The sequence below is a fragment of the Herpailurus yagouaroundi genome, unplaced genomic scaffold, assembly GCF_014898765.1.
Source record: "Herpailurus yagouaroundi ecotype Mexico unplaced genomic scaffold, PumYag 162, whole genome shotgun sequence".
NCBI classification, from domain to species: Eukaryota; Metazoa; Chordata; class Mammalia; order Carnivora; family Felidae; genus Herpailurus; species Herpailurus yagouaroundi.
The window spans coordinates 49,837,171-49,860,978 of NW_024412403.1; the positions used below are offsets into that span (position 1 = coordinate 49,837,171).

A 23,808-nucleotide genomic window follows, 5' to 3' on the forward strand; every position below is an offset into this window, starting at 1 on the left:
CACGGAAAGAAGACTAAAGACCATTATTTTTATGAACATTGTTTCAAAAAATCCTCAACAAAATATTAACAAACCAAATTTGGCAGCAAATTAAAAACACTATACACCATGACCAAATGGGATTTATTCCTGTAATGCAAGAATGGTTCAACCTACAAAAATTGGTCACTAAAAAGATGAGAGTAACAGAATGAATAGAAAAAAAATACGATCATCCCAATTGATGCAAAAAAAAAAAAAAAGCGGCAAAGTTCAACATCTTTCATGACAAAAGCACACAACCAGGAATGGAAGGAAACTGCTTCAACATAATAAAAGCCATATATGCAAAACCCAAGCAAACAGCATACTTATTGGTGAAAGACTCTTTTCCTGTAAGATGAGGAACAAGAAAAGCATGTTCATTTTTGCCATTTCTATTCAACATACTACATAGCCAATTAGACAGAATATAAAGAAAAAAAAAGGCATCAAAATTGAAAAGGAATAAGTAAAATGATCTCTGCTCACAAATGGTATCATCTTATATGTAGAAAACCCTAAAGATTCCACAAAAAGACTGTTTCAAAAATGAATACAACAAAGTGATAGGATATAAACTCAACACAAAAATCACCTACATAACGTGGGTGCCTGGGTTGGTTAAGTGTCTGACTTCGGCTCAGGTCATGATCTCGCAGTTTGTGAGTTCGGGCCCCGCGACAGGCTCTGTGCTGACAGCTCAGAGCCTGCAGCCTGCTTCGAATTCTGTGTCTCCCTCTCTCTCTGCCCCTCCCCTGCTCATACTCTGTCTCTGTCTCTCAAAAATAAATAAATGTTAAAAAAAAAATTTAAAAATCACCTGCATACCTATATATTTAACAATGAAAAATCTGAATAGGAAATCATGAAAACAATTCCACTTATAATAGCACTAAAAAGAAGAAAATACTTAGGAACTAACTTAAAGAGGCAAAAAAATCTAAAATTAAAACTACAAAACATGGCTAGAGGAAACAAAATACATGAATAAATGTAATCACAACCCATTTGCAGGGATTAGAAGGCTAAATGTTAAAATGTCAATACTACTCAAGACAATCTATCGGTTCAATGCAACTGTATCAAAGTCATGATGTTTTTTGCAGAAATAAAAAATCTTATCTCAAAACTCATATAAGGGACTCCCAATAGCCAAAACAATCTTGAAAAAGAGTAACAAAACTGGAGGACTCACACTTCATTATTTCAAAACTTACTACAGGGATACCTGGATGTTAAGTCAGTTAACCATCTGACTCTTGATTTTGGCTCAGGTCATGACATGATCTTACAGTTTGTGAGAGATCAAGCCCCATGTCAGGTTCCACACTAACAGCATGAAACCCTCCTTGGGAGTTTCTCGATCTCTCTCCCTCTCCCTCTCCCTCTCCCTCTCTCTCTCTCTCTCTCTCTCTCTCTCTCTCTCTCTGCCCCTCACCTGCTCACACATGCGTGCTCGTTCTCTCTCTCTTTTTCTCAAAAAGAAACACTAAAAAAAGCCTACTACAAAGTTACAGTAATGAAAACGTGTGGTACTGGCATAAGGACAAACACAGATCAAGAAAATGGAATAAGGAACCCAGAAATAAACTCTCATATACATAGAAAATGTTTTTTAGCAACAGTGCCAAGACTAGTCAATTGGGAAAGAAGAGACTTTTGGACAAATGGTCCTAGAAAAACTGGACATCCACATTCCAAAGAATGAAGTTGGACCTCTACTCAACTCCATAGACAAACATTAACTCAAAATGGGTCAAAGAACTAAATGTAAGAGCTAAAATTATAAAATGCATATAAGAAAACATAGGGGAAAAGCTTCATGGCCATGACATTGGATTTGGCACTGATTTCTTGGATATAACACCGAAAACACAACAAACAAAACAACAACAAAACAAACGAAATGTACTTTATAAAGTATTTAATTTTTATAGCATCTAAAGACACCGTCAAGAGAGCAAAAAGGCAACCCAAAAAATGGGATAAAATATTTGCAAGTCATGAATCTGATAAGGGATTGATATTCTGAATATATAGACAACCCCTTAAAACTCAACAACAAAAAAAACTTGACCTTTAAAAGTGGGCAAAGAACTTGAATAAACATTTCTCCAACGATATACAAATGGCCATAAGCATATGGAAAGATGTTCAACATCACTAATTATTAGGGAAACACAAATCAAAAACACAATCACCTATGACTTCACATAGGATGGCTATTATGAATTAAATGAAAGTAAGTGTTGATGAAGATGCAGAGAAAGTAGCACATTACTACTGGCAATATAAGATGATGCAGCTGCTATGGAAAAGAGTATGGTGATCCTCAAAAATCAAAAACAGATTTACCATATGGTCCAGAAATTTCACTTGGGGATATATACCCCAAATTCAAAGAAATGAAAGCAAGGTTTCGAAAACATATTCATATAGCCATGTTCATATCACCATTATTCACAATAGCAAAAATGGGGAAGCAATGCAAGTGTCCATTGACAGATGAATGACTAAGCAAAACAGCATGTGTATAACATAAGTACACAATGGAATATCATTTAGCCTAAAAAGGAAGTAAATTCTGACATGTTGCAACATGAATGAACTTGGTGACAATATGCTAAGTAAAATAAGCCCACCACAAAAAGATAAATAATGAATGATTCCACTTACATGAAGTACTTAAAGTAGTCAAATTCATGGAAAGTAGAATGGGTGGTTGCTTGGGGCTATAAGGGAGAAACTGGGAGTCACTGTTTAATGGGTATATAGTATAAGTAGTACAAGATGAAAAGTGTAGAGATGGTTGGTGATGATGTTAGTACAACATTAGAAATGGATTTAAAACTACTGAACTATGTATTTAAAAATGGTTAAGATGGTAAATTTTATGGGGCACCTAGATGGCTCAGTTGGTCAAGCATTTGACTTCGGCTCAGGTCATGATCTCATGGTTCATGGGTGTGATCCCCATGTCGGGCTCTGTGCTGACAACTCAGAGCCTGGAGCCTGCTTCGGATTCTGTGTCTCCCTCTCTCTCTGGCCCTCCCCATCTTATACTCTGTCTCTCTCTCTCTCAAAATAAATACACATTTAAAAAAAATTTTTTTAAGACAGTAAATTTTATGTTGTGTAAATTTTATAATAAAAAAGCAATATATCTGACAAAATTATAAAAAGTTATAATTGACATATATTCCTCTAAGTAAATGATACACAATAAAGTTGATTTAAAAAAAAAGAATAGAAAACCTGAATAATTCTATAATTAGAAGCAACACACAAACACAAAGGTAATACAAAAAAACAAATATTCATTTTAATTGCAGGTCACTGAAGAAGGACTGAATTTTTAAGAAGCAATAAAGAATGAGAAAAAGGAAACTGACAGGCTGCCAATTCATTTCCTTAAAAAAAGAAATTACTATTCCCAAAAGAAGCTCAGTTCCTCTCCCTTGTTCAAGGTGTCTGTCTGGGGTTGAATTGTGCCCCCCTCCAAAAGACATTCTAAACTCTTAACCCCAGTATCTCAGAATGTTAATTTATTTGAAAATACTGTCTTCACAGAAATCAAATTAAAATAATGGCAATAAGGCCGTAATAGATTATGACTGGTGTCTTTCTAAAAACTGCAAATTGAACATAGAAACAGAAATACACATATGACAATGTGAGGACACACACAGAGATCATGTAAACAGATAAGACAGCAGTAATGCATCCAAAGTACAAGGAATGCCCAAAGAGAAGAGAGAGACAGGGAATAAATCTTTCCCTAATGCCTTCAGAGGAAGCATGGCCCTACTGACACTTTCACATGAAATGTGAGTGGAGTAAACAATCTAGTCCAAAGACAGAGATTTCCAGAAGAGATGAGAAATCCACATCTGCTATGTTCTGAATGTTTGCTTCCCTTAAAAATTCATATGTTAAAATCCTAAACCCCCAAAATGATGGTATTAGGAGTGGGGCCTTTGGGAAGTGAATAGATCACGACAGTGGAACCCTCATAAATGGTATTAGTACGCTTATAAAGGAGACTTAAGAGAGGCCCCATCCACCCCTTCAGGACACAATGAAAAGATGCCATCTATACGAACCAAGAAGCTCTCAGACATTGAACCTTCTGGTGCCATGATAATGGGCTTCCCAGCCACTAGAATTATAAAAAATAATTATTTGTTGTTTATATGCCACCCAGTCTATGGTGTTTTACTATAGCAGCCCAAAACCACTAGAGCAAGATCCAACTAAAGGCTCTCAACTAGAGACAATTTGGATTCCAAGAAATAAATAGGTTCAAAGTAAAAGGATGGAAAAAGGTGTACCATGCAAACAGCAACCTTAAGACAAACGGAGTAGTTATATGAACATCAGATCCAATAGACTTTAAAACAAACAAAAATAGACAAAAATAAAAGGGTTAATTCATCAGAAAGATATACCAATTACAAATACACATATACTTAACAACAGGACCACAAAATACATTAAGCAGAAACTGACAAAACATAAGGGAGAAATGAACATTTCAACAATAATATGTAGGTACTTCAAAACACCAGTCTTGGTAACGGATAGATATACTAGACTGAAAATCTGCAAAGATAACAGGAGCTTGAATAATAATATCATCCAATTCAATCTAACAGATATCTATAGAACACTCCACCAAATAGGAACAGAATACACATTCTTCTCAAATACACAAACCATTCTGCAAGCAAGACCATATGCAAAACCATAAAATGAAACTCAGTAAATTTATAAGAAAGAAAACCATACAGGGACGCCTGGATGGCATAGTCGGTTAAGTATCTGACTCTTGATCTCGGCTCAGGTCATCATCTTACTGTTCATGAACTTGAGCCCTGCATCAGGCTCTGCAGTGATGGTCCAGAGCCTGCTTGGGGTCCTGTCTCTCCTTCTCTCTGTCACTTCCCCACTTGTGCTCTCTCTTTCTCTCTCTCTCTCTCAAGACAAATAAATAAAGTTAAAAAAAATTTTTTTAAAGGAAATCATATAGAATGTTCTCAGACCACAATGGAATTCAGTTAAATATTAACAACAGGTAAGTAAGTCATGAGAATATAATATAAAGCATGGTGACTGTAGTTAATAAAACTATATCATGTATTTGAAAATGGCTAAGAAAGTAAATCTTAACGGTTCTCATCACAAGGAAAAGGATGTATAACTATGCATGGTGATAGACGTTAACTAGACTTACGATAGTGATCATTTCTCAATATATATAAATAATGAATCACTACATTGTACACCTGAACTAATATAATGTTATGTCAATTATATCTCAATAAGATCTTGCAAGTTTTCAAAAATGCAGAAATTAAATAATACACATTTTCACAACAAATGAGTCAAAAAAGTCATACCAGAATTTAGAAAATACTTTTGAGATTAATGAATAGAACATCACAACACACCAAAATTTATGAGATGCAGCTAATGCAGTGCTCAAGGAAATTTTAAAATTGCAAAATGGCTATGTTAGAAAAGAAGAAAGATCTCAAATCAATAACCTTACCAGACACCTTAAGATTTAGAAAAAGCAGCACTATTTCCAAAACAAAAACAAAGAAAATAAGATTATAGTGGAAATAAATGAAAACGAATACAGAAAACCAAGAGACAAAATTGATTAAATCAAAAGTTGGTTCTTTGAAAAGATCAACAAAATTAACAAATCTTTAGGGAGACTGAACAGAAAAAGAGAGGAAAAAAAGATGCAAATTTGTAAATAAGAAAAAGAGATCACTAACAATATTACAGAAATTAAAAAGACTGTAAGAGAGTATTTTGAACAAATGTATGCCAACAAATTAGATAACTTACACAATGTACAAATTCCTAGAAAGGCACAAGGTACCAAAACTGACTCATACATGGCTATCAAGCTGGCTCACTCAGTGGAGCATGCAATTCTTGTAGTCGGGGTTGTGAGTTTGAGCACCACACTGAGTGTAGAAATTTCTTAAATTAAAACTGGAAAAAAAAAAAAACTTGACTCATAAAAAAACAGAAAATCTGAATAGAGCTGTAACAAATAAAAATTTAAACTTGTAACGTGATATCCTCAGGCACACACACATACACATGCAAAATGCCAATGTCCACATGGCCTACTGGTGCCTTTCATCAAACATTTAAAGAAAAATTTTGGGGGGGGGGAGGGGTAGGTGCCTGGGTGGCTGAGTCAGTTAAGCATCCGACTTCAGCTCAGGTCATGATCTCATGGTTCATAGGTTTCAGCCCCTTGACACCCTTGACAGGCTCTGTGCTGACAGCTCAGAGCCTAGAGCCTGCTTCAGATGTTGTGTCTCCCTCTCTCTCTCTGCCCCTCCCCCACTTGTTCTCTCTCTCTCTCTCTCTCTCTCTCTCTCTCTCTCTCTCTCAAAAATAAATAAACATTAAAAAAAAAAAAAAAAAAAACCTGGGTGCCTGGCTGGCTCAGTTGGTAGAGCGAGCAACTCTGACCATCATGAACTCAAGCCCCATGTTAGGTGTAGAGATTACTTAAAAATAAAATAGTGGGGCACCTGCGTGGCTCAGTCGGTTGAGCATCCGACTTCGGCTCAGGTCATGATCTCCCGGTTTGTGAGTTCGAGCCCCACATCAGCTCTGTGCTGATAGCTCAGAGCCTGGAGCCTGCTTCTGCTTCTGTCTCCCTCTCTCTCTGCCCCTAACCCACTTGCATTCTGTCTCTGTCTCTCTCAAAAAAAAATAAACATTAAAAAAAAATTTTTAATAATAAAATCGTAAAAAAATAAAAAATAAAATAAATAAATAAAATAAAATCGTAACAAAAAAAATTTAAAGAAACTTAACATCAATTCTCCAAAAATTCTTCCAGAAAACAAAGGAAGAGGAAACACCTGCCAACTCATTCTACAAGGTCAGTATTAGCCTGATTCCAAATCCCAGACAAGACAACATAAGAAAACAGCAGATGAATTTCTCTTCTTTTTTAAGTTTATTTATTTTGAAAGTAAGAGAGAATGTGAGTGGGGGAGGGGCAGAAAGAAAGAGGGAGAGAGAGAATCCCAAGCAGACTCCTCATTGTCAGCACAGAGCCTGACGCAGGGTTCAATCTCACAAATCATGAGATCATGACCTGAGCAAAAATCAAGAGTCGGACACTTAACCAACTAAGCCACTGCTCCTGATCAATTTCTCTTCCTAATACAAATGAAAATATCCTCAAAAAAATCCTAGCAAACTAAATCCAGCAACATATCAATGGGATCATAAATCAGGATCATGTGGGATTTATCTCAAGAATGCAAATTTAGCTTAAGATCTAAAAATAAATTTATGTAACACATTAATTAAAAGATACACATTACATGATATGAATGCAAAAAAGGCATTTGACAAAACCTGACACACATTCATGATAAAAAGCTTCAAACAAATTAGGAATGGAAAGGAACTTCCTCCATGAAAAAGAGCATACTTTAGTCTATTTGTGTTACTGTAACAAAATACCATAAAATGGGTGGCTTATAAACAACAGACATTCATTTCTCATGTTCTGGAGGCTGGGAAGTAATCCCATTCATGAGCGCTCCATCCTCATGACTTAACCTCCCAAGGGCCCCACCTCCAAATGCCATCACACTGGGCATTAGGATTTCAACATAAACATTTTGAGGGGACACAAACATTCAAACCATAGCAAAGCATCTATGAAAATCTAGCTAACATGACACGTAATGGTAAAATACCGAATGCTTTCCCTCTGAGAGTGGGAACAAAACAAAAATGTCCACTCTCACCACTTCTATTCTATATCATACTAGATGTTCTAACCAGAACATTAAGCAAAGAAAAAAAAAACTAAAGGCATCCAGTTGGAAATAAAGAAGTAAACTGTCTTTATGTATAAAACTCCAAGCAATCTACTAAAAACTTCTAGAACTAGGAAGCCTTAAACAAGATCACAGCATATAATGTCCACATACATAAATCAAGTGAATTCCTATACACTAATAATGAACACTCTGAAAATAATATTAAGAAAACAATTCCAGGGGCGCCTCGGTGGCGCAGTCGGTTAAGCGTCCGACTTCAGCCAGGTCACGATCTCGCGGTCCGTGAGTTCGAGCCCCGCATCAGGCTCTGGGCTGATGGCTCGGAGCCTGGAGCCTGTTTCCGATTCTGTGTCTCCCTCTTTCTCTGCCCCTCCCCCGTTCATGCTCTGTCTCTCTCTGTCCCAAAAATAAATTAAAAAAAACAAAAAACAAAAAAACAAAAAAAAAAGTTGAAAAAAAAAGAAAACAATTCCACAACATCATCAAAAAGAAGAAAATAAATTACCAAAAGCTGCAGAAAGAAATTAAAAAGGATCTAAATGGAAATATATCTCATGTTCATGAATCAGAAGACTTAATATTAAGATGGCCAAACTCCCCAAATTAGTCTACAGATTTAACACATCCTCTCTCAAAATCCTTATTGGCTTTTTTGTTATAATTGACAACCTGATTCAAAATTCAACTGAAAATGCAATAAATCTAGAACAACTGAAACAATTTTGAAAAACACAATAAAGCTGGAAGACTCTCACTTTCTAATTTCAAAACTTAATGCAAAGTTATAGTAATCAAGACACAGTGGTAATGGCATAAGGACAAACATATAGATCAATGGAATAAAATTCCAAATCCAGAAATAAACCCTTATATTTGTAGGCAATTGATTTTAATCAAAGTTACCCCAAAACATTGGTACCTCTTCAACCAATGGTGCTAGGACAATTGCATATTCACAAACAAAAATATAAATTTGGATGCCTATTTCATATCATATCCAAAAATTAATTCTGAATGAATAAAAGACCTAACTCTAATAACTAGAACCTTAAAACCCTTAGAAGAAAACTCAAGAATAACTCATTCTAACCTGAGATTAGGCAATAGTTTAGACATGACACCAAAAAGCACCATGACAAAAGAAAAATAGATAAATGGGACTTCATCAAAATGAAAACAACCTCTGTGCTTCAAAAGACAACATCAAAAAAGTGAAAAGCTGTATGGGAGAAAGTATTTGCAAACCATATATCTGTTAAAGACTTGTATACAGAATATATAAAGAAGTCTTACAACTCAACAGAAACATATCCACACAATTTTAAAATGGCAAAAATCTAAGTAGACATTTCTCCAAAGAAGATATAAAAATCACCAACAAACACATAAAAAGACAAACGTCATTAGGAAATGCATATCAAAACCACAATGAGACACAGGTTTACACCCACAAGGACATTGGAAGGAAGGAAGGAAGGAAGGAAGGAAGGAAGGAAGGAAGGAAGGAAGGAAGGAAGGAAGGGAATTAAGTAGTGATAAGGATATGGAATACCAATGTTTTTCATTTCCTATAGACAATTTACTCGAAAAGGGAGAATAAGACTAAGTACCTTACAAAGTGCTCTGACATAAATTTAAGAACTTCAATTAGTCTTCTAATTTGTGTGACCTCCCAATAATTACAACTTTTACTTTGCTACACTCATTTTTTTTATTCATTCACTATTCCATAAAAGACAATTCAACACTCTTTTATAGAACAATTTTTTAATTATTTACAAATATCCAATCCTGAAATGCTCTAAATTCCTTCTGATAACTGCAATTTGAATCTCCCAAATATTTAACTCTAGTATAATCATAATTTACTAACACTAAGTGCTAAATTCAGCATCTTTTTTACTGCAGACCACAAATAATGAATCAAGCATTATAATCAAGTCTATATGTAACTATTGTTTTATCAGCTAAAGTTTATCAAGATGTTCCAAATGCACAAAAAGAAAAGAGTTAAGATGACTTAGAATCACAGAAAGTTCACACTTGAACCTTAGAGGACATTGAATTCAGTCCTTGTATTTCAAAATTATGTATCTGAGATCCAAAGAACCTAAATGAATCACCATGGTCAGTCACACTATTTATACACAATATAAGCCCATCCTATGTCATACACACATATATCTTACCTTTCTGGTGATGTCTTAGAGGTGACAGGACGCCCACGAACACTTTTTCTACTTTTATGGTCTAGAGAGAGGACCTTATTTCTTAGGCTTCTTTTCCACTGGTGGGGGAAAAATGGAATTTAATACTAAGTATAAAAATATGATAATTAAGAGGCATTTAAGTTTGTTTTTTATATAAAACTTCAAGATGATTGGCCAAATTCATAGTAATTCACAGAGGAAAACAAGTGCAGTCTACAAACCCACCTGGCTCTTTTGCTAGTGTAGAAATTAAGTCTACCAAAAAAGTAGAAGAAAGATATTTAAAAATCGCAAGGTAAATTTAGTCCAGAAACCAACATTTTGAGATTTTAAAGCTTATATAACTATAAAATTTTTCAAAGAGTTTAAAAAAAACAATAGAAATTATTATATACCAAGTTAAATAGGACCTGTGATTTTGAAGTTACCATATTTATAATAATTGAAAGCGATTACAACTTGCTCCCGATGAATTGCTGCATGGAAATTTTTAGGGAAGAGTCAGACATCTTATTAACAGGGTTTATATTTAATCTAACTAGACACAAAAGTTAAAATTATTTAATACAAAACAGTATCAATCTAGACAAATAAATTATTTATCTTCTCTTCATTAGTTACCTTACCTGAAAATAGACGCAATAACAGCTATCTCACAAGGATATAAACATGACTATATATGTAGTCAGTTTAAAACACTGTTTTCCTGGAGTGCCTGGGTGGTTTGGTCAGTTAACCGACTCTTGGTTTCAGCTCAGGTCATGTGAGCGGTTTCGTGGGTTCCAGCCCCACACGCTGGGCTCTGAGCTGGCAGCACAGAGCCTGCTTGGGATTCTCTCTCTCTTTCTCTCTCTCTTTCTCTCTCTCTCTCTCTCTCTCTCTCTCTCTCTCTCTCTCTCTGCCCCTCCCCTACTAGTGCTCTGTCTCAATCAAAATAAACAAACTTATTTTAAAAAATCAAAAAAATCAAAATAAAACAGTTTACTCCTGAGAGATTTGTACACTGTGTTTATAGCAGCATTGTTCACAACAGCTAAAAGATAGAAGCAATTCAAGTGTCCCATCAATAAGTGAATGGATAAACAAAATGAGGTATATACAATGAAATATTATTCAGTCTTAAAAAAGAAATTGACACATGCTACATGGATGACCCTTTATGACTGTGAAAGAACAAAAAATATATATATATATTGGTTTCTGCCCCCAGTTCCTGGCCTAGAACTCTGAAACCCTTGTAATTTACTGGGTGATAGGAGCATCTTTTGTTATATTATTTGGTCTATGAAACCCTCCCAGGCCTCGCCCTATGTATCTCTTCATCTGGCTCTTCAGTGGTGTTATGTTGTCAAATCCTTTAATAAACTGATAAATATAAGTGTTTCCCTGAGTTCTCTTAGTAGCTCTAGCATAAATTAATTGAACCTGTGGTGGGGAGGGGTGAAGCTGTGGAACTTCAGATTTATAACCAGTTCATCACAAACAAAGTGACAGCTGGACTTGTGACTGGCATTTGAAGTGCTGTGGGAGCAGTCTTGTGTGACTGCGCCCTTAACTTGTGGGATCTGACACTATTTCCAAGTAGTGTCAGAATTTAATTAAATTGTAGGATACCCAGTTGGTGTCACAGAGGATTGATGGGTGGAGGAAATCCACACACATCTGGCATCAAAAGTTGTTGTAAATATGATGCCTGGGTGGCTCAGTTGGTTAAGCCTCCGACTTCAACTGTGGTCATGATCTCACAGTTCGTGAGCTCAAGCCCTGCATCAGATGAGCTTGAATCACACTCCAGGATCTGCACTCTCTCTCTGCACCTGGTGGGATTCTCTCTCTCTCCCTCTCTCTCTGCCCCTTACTCACTTGCATGCTCTCATGAATGAATGAATGAATGAATGACTAGAAATGTGGTTAAAATGGGGTGCTAGGGTGGCTCAGTTGGTTAAGCATCCAACTCTTAATTTTGGCTCAGGTCATGATCTCATGGTTCATGAGTGTAAGCCTCACATCAGGCTCTGCACTGACAGCATGGAGCCTGCTTGGGATTCTCTCTTTGCCTCTCTCTCTCTCTGCCCCTCCACCACTCATGTTTTCTCTCTCCCTCTCTCTCAAAATAAATAAATAAACATTTAAAAAATGGTTAAAATGATAAATTTTGTTATTTTTTCCACAATTTAAAAAAATTTTTAAAAGATAAAAAAATAATGCTTCGACAAAGCAGAAAAGAATATCCAGGGGAAAAAAGCCAGACTCCAACAAACATTGTTGGGAAAACCGGACAGCAACATGCAGAATAAAACTAAACCACTTTCTTACACCACACACAAAAATAAATTCAAGGGATGCCTGGATGGCTCAGTATGTTCAGTGTCCAACCTCAGCTCAGGTCATGATTTCACAGTTTGTGAGTTTGAGCCCCTCATTAGGCTCTCTGCTATTAGCACAAAGCCCACTTTGAATCCTCTGTCTCCCTCTCTCTCTGCCTCTCCCCTGCTCGCTCTCTCTCTCTCTCTCTCTTTCAAAAATAAACATTAAAACTAATAATAATAAATAAATTCAAAATGGATGAAAGACCTAAATGTAAGACAGGAAACCATCAAAATCCTGGAGAAGAACACAGGTAGCAACCTCTCTGACATCAGCTATAGCAACTTCTTACTAGACATGTCGCCAGAGGCAAGGAAAACAAAAGCAAAAATGGACTATTCGGACTTCATCAAGATAAAAAGCTTCTGCACAATGAAAGAAACACTCAACAAAACTAAAAGGCAACCTACAGAATTGAAGAAGATAATTTGCAAATGACCTATCGGATAAAGGGTTAGTATCCAAAATCTACAAAGAACTTATCAAACTTAACACCCAAAAAACAAATAATCCAGTGAAGAAAGGGAGAGAAGACATGAGTAGATATTTTTCCAAAGAAGACATCCAGATGGCTAACAAACACATGAAAAGATGCTTACCATCGCTCATCATGAGGGAAATACAAATCAAAACCACAATGAAATACCAGCTCACACCTGTCAGAATGGCTAAAATTAGCAACACAGGAAATAACAGATGTTGGCGAGGATGCACAGAAAAGGGAACCTCTTACATTGTTGATGGGAATGCAAACTGGTGCAGCCACTCCGGAAAACAGCATGGAGGTTCCTCAAAAAGTTAAAAACAGAACTACTCTCCAACACAGCAATTACACTAGTAGGTATTTACCCAACGGACACAAAAATACCAATTTGAAGGAGCACATGCACACCGATGTTTATAGCAGCACTATCAACAAGAGCCAAACTATGGAAACAGCCCAAATGTCCATCAACTGATGAATGAATAAAGAAGATGTGGTGTGTATTTATGTGTACACATATACATACACACACGCACATACATACACACACACAATGGAATATTAGCCATAAGAAGAAATGAAATCTTGCCATTTGCAATGATGTGGATGGAGCTAGAGTATATATTATGCTAAGCAAAATAAGTCAGTCAGTGAAAGACAAATGCCATATCTTTTCACACAAATGTGGAATTTAAGAAACAAAATAGATCAACACAGAGGGGTATAAGGGGTTAAAAAAAAAAGAGAGAGAGAAACCATAGGAGACTTAACTATAGAGAACAAACTGAGCATTTCTAGAAAGGAAGTAGGCAGGGCATGAGAAAAATGGGTGATGTGTATTAAGAAGGGCACTTGTGGGGTACCTGGGTGGCTCCAGTTGAGCGTCCAACTTCAGCTTAGGTCATGATCTCACTGTTTGTGGGTTCAAGCCCTGCAATGGGCTCTGTGCTGACAGCTCAGAACCTGGAGCCTGCTTCAGATTCTGTGTCTCCCTTTCTCTCTAACCCTCCACAGCTTGCACTCTCTCTCTCTCAAAAATAAATAAACATTAAAAAAAAATTTTTTTAAAGAAGGGCATTTATGATGAGCACTGGGTGTTTTCTTTTTGTTTTTTTTTTTATTTTTTTATTTTTTTAACGTTTATTTATTTTTGTGACAGAGAGAGACAGAGCATGAACAGGGGAGGAGCAGAGAGAGAGGGAGACACAGAATCTGAAACAGGCTCCAGGCTCTGAGCTGTCAGCACAGAGCACGACGCGGGGCTCGAACTCACGGACCGTGAGATCATGACCTGAGCCGAAGTCGGACGCTTAACCGACCAAGCCACCCAGGCACCCCGAGCACTCGGTGTTTTATGTAAGTGATGAATCATGAAATTCTATTCCTAAAACTAATATTACACTATATGTTAACTAAATTTTAAATAAAAACTAAAAAATTAATAAAAAAGTAAACCAATTCATTTCCACCTGTACAAAAAAAAAGTCATTTAACAAAAGAAAAAAAATGTTTTAAGTAATGAAAAACAAAACACTGTCCTGAACATGACAGCCTTCAATAAACATCCTTTTTAATTTTCCAAGCATTATGTTATCTCCTTATCATCACAGCCCTGCATGGTATAAAACATATCACTTTAATCAAAGGTAAGTGAGGCTTGACCAATGAACCCAGGTCTGACTCCCATAAAAGCCTATGTTTCTTCCAATGCTTTAATTCTAAATTATACAAATTCTCAAAAATCTCCAAGATATCAACCTAAACATATATCTGTCACTCCCATTCCTCTACAAAATGTAAATGTATCAATATAACAAGATTAAAACTATATCTTCTCTCCATTTTCGTTATCACTGTCTTAGTTCTGCCTCTTCTTATTTGTCACCTGGACTCTTACAATGTTAAACTAATGGGATTCCCTGCCAATGGTCTCTTACTCCCTTACTCTAGCATCTAGTCCATCATGACAGTTAAATCTTTAAAAAATGCAAAACTGTTATCATTCTCTTGTTTAAATTTCTATCCTGACTACCTATAGGATGGGGGAAAAAAAATTGTTTTCATTTCTCACTTCTGTTTCCCATACATCTTGTATTCTGACCATACTAAATTATTTGTAGTTCCCTGACAGAGCCAAGCAGTTTCATCCTTCACCATCTGTTTCCTTTTACTAGAATGTGCTTTGCCCTCCCTAATCCTCTTTGTCCATTAAGCCCCAATCTAGTACCATCAAGAAACCTTTCTCACCCTCTAGCAGAGTGAATCAATTTCTTCTACAACACCATTATAAGTTTTGTATATCCCTATTATTGATAAGACTTCTCACAATGAATTATACTATCTGTTTACATCAAAACTACCACCAGGACTGGGAATGATTTGGCTTAAGGGCTGAACTCTCAAAACTACTGTCCAATTAGGTCCTTGTAATATTCCATTAATCTCACAATAAAATGCAGCCTTCACATTTTATGTTACTGAATTTTTTGTACTCCACTATCATATTGTAAAAAAGTTTGCCTCTATGTGCAAAACAATGAAAGTACTAGTCTTTGAACCTATAGTACTATATATTCTATATAGGAAAAAAAAAAATTATTCCCACCAAAAAGGGAATGAACACCAAAATGAACTCATGGGGACAAATAGGAGATAACACTAATAGGAAGGAAATTAATTAAAATGTCATTAACTCCAAATTCTTGAATCCTATCATATTTAAGGGTAACCTGAAGTATATCTGGAGATATTATCAAATGATAACAAAATTCACTTAGACTTTGATCAATTGTTTCTTACAGATATTATCACACTAAAATATTTATATATTTTCTTCTTAAAAATTATATAAGAATTACAGGCTGGGTTAATAATTTGTATTTTTCACAAATTATGATTTGTTTTTCTTTTAGTCTGTGAACCTATTATACACTAGCTCTGAAAAATAAAATCAGATAACAAAGATTTATCCTACAAACTGATTATGAATGGGAATTTATTCACATACATATTTTGAAAGCTACCTGACCACACTATGAAACTTAAGATGGTATAAATAATTTTAATTTAAATATGAAAAAAGCTTTTGGAAGAATAAAAGACTTTGTTTACAAACAAGATCAAAGCATTCAGTTACCTAATTCTGAAGCTTTCATTCTGAGAAAAATGCCAAAATAAAATATAATGCTAATTAAAATAAAAACTCCATAGTATCCTGACTAAAAGTTTGCTTGAACAAAATCAACCCTACATGCATTCTAGATGGTGTGGGGTTTACAACCTCAACTGAGTGCTTCCTTAAATATTAAAAAAGAACTAAAGTTGTATCCTAAGGAAAATACTTTGTTCACAACCACTACCACTATCACAGCTTATTGAAATAAAAATATATGATGACTTTCTAACCAATTGAGATTACTGGTCTGGATTTAACTTTTTTTTTATATATTTTTTAAGTTTACTTATTTATTTCAATAGAGTAAGAGAGACGCAGAAAAAGAAGGAGAGAGAGAATCCCAAACAGGCTCCATATTGTCAGTACAGAGCTCGATGCGGGGCTCAAACTCACGAACCATGAGAGCATGACTTGAGCCATAATCAAGAGTCAGGAGCTTAGTCAACTGAGCCATCCAGGCAACCCAATTGATTGATTATTTATTCATTCATTCATTCATTTATTTATATTCAAGTTAGTTAACATATAGCATAGTACTAGTTTCAGGAGTAGAACCCAGTGACTCATCACTTATATATAAGACCCAGTGCTCATCCCAACAAGTGCCCTCCTTAACGTCCATCACCCATTTAGCCCATCTCCCTACCCACCTCCCCTCCAGCAAACCTCAGTTTGTTCTCTGTATTTAAGAGTCTCTTATAGTTTGCCTCCCTGTCTCTTTTTAGCTTATTTTCCTTACCTTCTTATGTATGTTCATTTAACTTTAAATCAGAATTTCAACTCTATTGATTCTTCACCCAGTTTCCAAAGTAAGAAACATGTAATGCCAACACTGAAAACACTTGACAAAAACCATGAGCTGAAGTTATTTGCTAACCAGTATCTAGTGAACCAGTAGATGAATTATGGGATAATGTCTGAGGAATCCTGTATACTCTTCAAGCAATTTTCCTCAGTGTTTTCCCCAAACACCCTGCATAACTCTAGAAAAATATATAACCAGGAAATTAACAATGACACAATCCATGACCTTATCAAGATTTCACCTGTTTTATTTTTTTTAATAATTTTTTAAGTGTTTATTTATTTTGAAAGAGAGTGTACATGAACGGGGGAGGGGCAGAGAGAGAGGGAGAGAGAGAGAATCCCAGGCAGGCTCCATGCTGTCAGTGCAGAGCCCAATGCAGGGCTCAATCCAACAAACCACGAGACCATGACCGAGCCAAAATCAACAGCTGGGCACTTAACCTATTGAGGCACTCAGGCACCCCAAATTTCACATACATTTGTGTGTGCATGCATATTTAGTTCAATGCAATTTTATCATATGTGCACATCTCTGTGACTGCAACCTAAGTCCAGATATAGAACAGCTGTGTCACACCAACCTTTCTGCTATCCTTTTACAAACACAGCTACCACCTTCCCTCCCACTAACTCCTAGCTCCTGTAGACCTTGAGAGTTTTCCTAGAAATTCACACAAACATTTACGTAAGGAATAAAATGAATTCTAAACACTCTATTCTATTAACTAGAAGAGAAGGGAACAATTCTCAATTCATTCTATAAGGCAATTACACTGATACTGAATCCATATAGTGGCAGTACAAGAAGAGAAAACTAAAGACCAGTATCTGTGATAAGCATAAACAAAAACACTCAACAACAACAACAAAAAATCACTAGATCAAAACAAGTAATACATAAAAAGAATACTACAATACATCCAATTAGGGTTTATTCCAGGACAGAAAAGTGGTTAAATATTCAAAGATCAATCCAAAAAAGAAAAAGGAAAAGACCCAACTATACATTGTACACAATAAACTCACCTTAAATATAAAGACACAAACAGATGAAAAGTAAAGGAATAAAGAGATACCATTCTAACAGAGATCAAAAGAAAACTAGAGTAGCAATACTAATTTCAGACTCAACAAACTTCAGAGAAAGAAAAATTATCAAATTTGGAAGATACAGGGATAAAGAGACATCCTACATAATGATAAAAGGGTCAATTCTCCAAGAAGACATAACAATCTTTAATGTATATGTACTCAACAACAGAGCATCAAAATACATAAGGCAAAAACCAATAGAAATACAAAGACGAATAAAAGAATCAACAATTATAGCTTCAATTCCCCTCATTTAGAAACAGATCCAGCAGAAAATCAATAAGGACAGAGTTAAGCTGAAAAACACCATTAATCAATTGTATCCAATTAACATTTATAGAATATTTCATCTAAAAACAGAAGAATATGCATTCTTCTCAAGCTCATATGCTAAAAGGGGAACTTATAGCATTGAATGCATCTGTTAAAAAAAGAGACAATTCTAAAATCAATAATCTAAACTTCCATCTTTAGTAACTAAAATAATGAGGAGCAAATTAATTTCAAAGAAAGGAGATGAAAATTTCTAAAAATAGGACAGAAATCAATAAAACTGAAAACAAGAAATCAATAGAGAAAATCAACAAAACTGTAAGTTGCTTCTTTAAAAAGATCAATAAAATTGACAAACTTCTACCCATGTTAACTAAGAAAAAAAGACAAGCTCTAATTAGTAATATAGGAAGTGAAAGAGAGGTGATCACTACTGATCCCATGGACACTATATAAAAATGATAAAGAAATACCAGACACAACTCTACTCCCACATATTTGATAAACTGGGCCTGTAACTTTAAAAACACAATCTACCAAAACTTGCACAATGAGAAATACATAATCTGAATTGTCTCGTAGCTGTTAAATTAACTGAATCAATATTTAATACCTTCAAAAACAGAAAGCACTGGGCCCAGACTGGTTCACTGGTGAATTTTACCAAACATTTAAGGAAACCATTTATACAAATTCTCAACAATTTCTTCCAAAAAACAAAAGCAGAGGAACACTTCCAAACTCATTCTGAGGACAGCATTACCTTAATACCAAAACCAGAAAAATACATTACAAGATAATATAGCTACACAATCTCTCTTACAAACATAGATGTAAAAATCTCAAAAGAATCAAGTCCAACAACGTATAAAGAGAATTATACACCAGGGCGCCTGGGTGGCTCAGTTGGTTAAGCGTCTGACTTTGGCTCAGGTCATGATCTCACAGTTCATAAGTTCAAGCCCTACATCGGGCTCTGCACTGATAGTGCAGAGCCTGCTTGGAATTCTCTCTCTCTCTCTCTCTCTCTCTCTCTGCTCCTACTCCACTTGTGCTCTCTCTCTCTCTGTCTCAAATAAACTTGAAAGAAAGAAAGAAAGAAAGAAAGAAAGAAAGAAAGAAAGAAAGAAAGAAACCAATGAAATTAAGAGTTGGTATTTTGAAAAGATAAACAAATGGGGCGCCTGGGTGGCGCAGTCGGTTAAGCATCCGACTTCAGCTCAGGTCACAATCTCGCGGTCCGTGAGTTCGAGCCCCGCGTCAGGCTCTGGGCTGATGGCTCAGAGCCTGGAGCCTGTTTCTGATTCTGTGTCTCCCTCTCTCTCTGCCCCTCCCCCGTTCATGCTCTGTCTCTCTCTATCTCAAATATAAATAAACGTTAAAAAAAATTTTTTTTAAAAGATAAACAAAATTGACAAACCTTTAGTTAAACTCACCAAGAAAAAAAAGAAAGAGAAGTCAATAAATAAAACCGTAAGTGAAAGAGGAGACATTCCTAATGATACCACCAAACTACATAAGGTCCTAAGAGGTTACTATAAAAAATTACACAACAAACTAGACAACCTAGAAAAAATGAGTAAATTTCTAGAAACACAGCCTACCAAGACTGAATCATGAAGCAGAAAATCTGATCAGACAATTACTAGTAAGATTGAATGAGTAATCAAAAACTCCCAAGAAACAAAAGTACAGGACAAGAGAACTTGTCTGGTAAAGTATACCAGACAGTTAAATAATGATTATTACCGATTATTCTTAATTTCCTCCAAAAAAGAGAAGAAGAGGAATCACTCCCAAACTCATTGTATGAGGCCATCAATACCCTAATACCAAAATCAGACCAGTACACTCAAGGAAATTTCAGAGCAAAATATCTGATGAAAACAGACACAAAAATCCTCAACAAAATATTAGCAAACCCAATACAACCACAGAAAAGAATCATATACCATGATCAAATAGTATTTATTCCAGAGATGAAAGGAAGGTTCCAACATCCACAAGTCAATCAATGTGAAATACCACATTAACAAAATAAAAGATGGAACATATGATCATCTCAAAAGATGCAGAAAAACCATCTGACAAATTCAACAATTCACAATAAAATTCACAATATTCACAATAAAATTCACAAATTCACAATAAAAACTCTCAGCAAAATAAATATATATGGAATGTACCTAAACATAATAAGACCATATATCACAAGATGACAGCTCCTATCATATTCAATCATGAAAAGTTCAAAGTATTTTCTCTAAAATCAGGAAGAAGACAAGGTTTCCAACTTCCCACACTTTTATTTAACAGAATACTAGAAGTCCTAACCATATCTTGCATTAGGCATGCATGCATGCATAAAAATTTAATAACAGACAACCAAATTAAAAAGAAGTAAAGTTGTCTCTATTCACAGATGACATGATGTAATACATAGAAAAGTTTAAAGGGGCATGTAGGTGACTCAGTTGGTTGGGCATACAACTCTTAATTTTAGCTCAGCTCATGATCTCACAGTTCGTGGGATCAAGCCCCATGTCAGCACAGGGCCTGCTTGGGATTCTCTCTCCCTCTCTCTCTCTGCCCCTCCCCAGCTCGCTCATACTCATGTTCTCTCTGTCCCTCAAAATAAATAAATAAACATAAAAAAAAAAAGCTTAAAGATTCCACCAAAAACTGCTAAAACTAATCAACAAATTCAATAAAGTTACAGGATACAAAATCACTATCCAAAAATCAATTTCATTTCCATATATTAACAACAAACTATCAGGGATATTAAGAAAACAATCCCATATATAAACCAAACAAAAAAAAGAAAAACCTAGGAATAAATTAAACCAAGATGAAAGTCCAATACAGTGAAAACTATAAGGCGCTGATTAAAGAAACTGAAAAAGACATAAATGAAAAATATCCTGTGCTTATGGATTAGAAGAATATTGATAAAATGTCCACACTACTCAGAGCAATCTATAAACTCAATGCAATCCCTATCAACATTCCAACAGCATTTTTCACAGAAATAGAACAATCTTAAAATCTGTATGGAACAACAAAAGACCCCAAAAAGTCAAAGAAGTCTTTAAAAAGAAGAAAAATGCCAGAGGCATCATACTTCCTCATTTGAAACTATATTATAAAGCTATAGTAATCAAAACAGAATGGTACTGGCATAGAATGGTACACATACATCAATGGAGCAGAACAGAGCCCAGAAATAAACCCATGCATATATGTTCAATTAATATATAAGAGGAGCCAAAAACAACACAATGGGGAAAGAAGTCTATTCAATAAATGGTGCTGGGAAATAGTCATATGTGAAAGAATGAAACTGGATCGCTATCTTATACCATACACAAAAATCAACTCAAAGTGGATTAAAGACTTAAACATAAGACCTAAAACCATAAAACTTCTAAAAGATGGTAAGGTCCTTAACAGTGGTCTTAGGAATGGTTATTTTGGATCTGACATGTAGGCAAAGGCAACAAAGAAAGAAATAAGTAGGACTATATCAAACTAAAAAGCTTCTATACAGCAAAATGAAAGGCAACGTACAGAATCTAAGAAATTATTTGAAAATCATATATCTAATAAGAGGTTAATATCCAAAATATTTAAAGAACTCATAAAACTCAGGGCACCTGTATGGCTCTGTCAATTCAGCATCCAACTCTTGATTTTGGCGCAGGTCATGACCTCACAGTTCCATGAGTTTGAGCCCTACACTGGGCTCTGTGCTGATAGCAGATAGTCTCCCTCTCTCTCAGTCCCTCTCTAGCTCTCCACCCCTCTCAAAAATAAGTAAAAACAAACCCAAAAAAATTGAAAAATGGGCAGAGGGTCTGAATATTTTTCCAAAAAAGACATACAAATGAGCAATACCTACATGAAAAGCTGCTCAACATCACTAATCATTAATGCCTGTTAGAACCACCATTATCATAAAGACATAGACATAACAAGTGCTGGCAAGGATGTGGAGAAAGCGGAATCTTTGTGCACTGCAAGTGGGAATGTAAACTGGTGCAACCACTAGGGAGAACAGTATAGAGGTTCCTCCAAAAAGTAAAAACAGAACTACCATATAATCCAGCAATTCCACTTCCACTTCTGGGTAGTTATCCTTAGGAAATGAAATCACCACTTCAAAAAGATATATGCAACCTCATGTTCATTTCAGCGTTATTTAAAATAGCTAAGACAGGGGCACCTGGGTGGCTCAGTCAGTTAAGCCTCCAACTTCAGCTCATGTCACAATCTCGCGGTCCGTGAGTTCAAGCCTCGCGTCAGGCTCTGGGCTGATGGCTCAGAGCCTGGAGCCTGTTTCCGATTCTGTGTCTCCCTCTCTCTCTGCCCCTCCCCCGTTCGTGCTCTGTCTCTGTCTCAAAAATAAATAAACTTTAAAAAAAATAATAATATGGGGCGCCTGGGTGGCTCAGTCGGTTAAGCCTCCGACTTCGGCTCATGTCACGATCTCGCGGTCGGTGAGTTCGAGCCCCGCATCGGGCTCTGTGCTTACTGCTCAGAGCCTGGAGCCTGTTTTGGATTCTGTGTCTCCCTCTCTCTCTGCCCCTCCCCCGTTCATGCTCTGTCTCTCTCTGTCTCAAAAATAAATAAACGTTAAAAAAAAAAATTAAAAAAAAATAATAAAAAAATAAAATAAAATAAAATAGCTAAGACATGGAAACAATATGTCCACCAATAGATGAATAAAGAAAATGTGGTATGCATACACAATGGAATATTATCCAACCATCAAAAAAATCTTGCCATTTGCACAACATGGATGGACCTTGAGGGCATAAGGCTAAGTGAAATAAATCAGACCAAAAAAACAAGTACTGTATGATCTTATATGAAGAATCTGAAAAAAAAAAATCTGAAGTTATAAAGAGAACAGGTTTGTGGTTGCCAAAGGTGGGGAGTGGGCAAAGTGGGTGAAGGGGGTCAAAATGTACAAAGTTTTAGTTACAATATAAATACGTCCTGGGAATGTAATACACAGTATGGTGACTTACTGATATTGATTGTTCATCTGAAAGTTACTAAGAGAGTAGATCTTAAAAGTCTCATCATAAGAAAACTGTGACTATGTGTGGTGATGGATGTTAACTAAATTTACTGTGCTAATCATTCTGCAATATATACATATACCAAATTATGTTGTATACCTAAAATCAGTACAATGTTAAATGTCAGTTACATCTCAATACATAATAATATCAGTATTGACTCATCAGTTGTAATAAATGTACTACACTAATGCAAAGATATTAATAAATGAAATTGTGTGGGGGTAACAGGGGAGGGGGAATTAAGGGGTTTATGTGTACTACCTGTACTATTCCTTCAATTTTTCTGTAAACCTAAAATTACTCTTAAAAAAAAGATTCTGTTAATTTAAAAAAGCAAATAAACTGGGGCCACCTGGGTGGCTCAGTTGGTTAAGTATCCAGCTTTGGCTCAGGTTATGATTTCACAGCTTAGGACATGATTTCACAGCTTGTAAGTTCGAGCCCCACATCA

At 35.7% G+C, this 23,808-nt stretch overlaps 1 protein-coding gene across 8 annotated transcripts in view; it reads right to left on the reverse strand.

The window, feature by feature from the left end:
• Positions 1 to 23,808, reverse strand: part of SENP7 (SUMO specific peptidase 7) — a 154,259-nt gene that overhangs the window by 108,592 nt on the left and 21,859 nt on the right. For 7 of the 8 annotated variants that reach the window (XM_040484379.1, XM_040484378.1, XM_040484381.1 and 4 more), the window contains one exon: positions 10,049 to 10,146. The exons of the other annotated variant lie outside the window; for it this stretch is intronic. In XM_040484379.1, the coding sequence (XP_040340313.1) occupies positions 10,049 to 10,146 (98 nt within the window). The remainder of the gene's footprint in view (positions 1 to 10,048; positions 10,147 to 23,808) is intronic. 8 annotated transcript variants of the gene reach the window in all.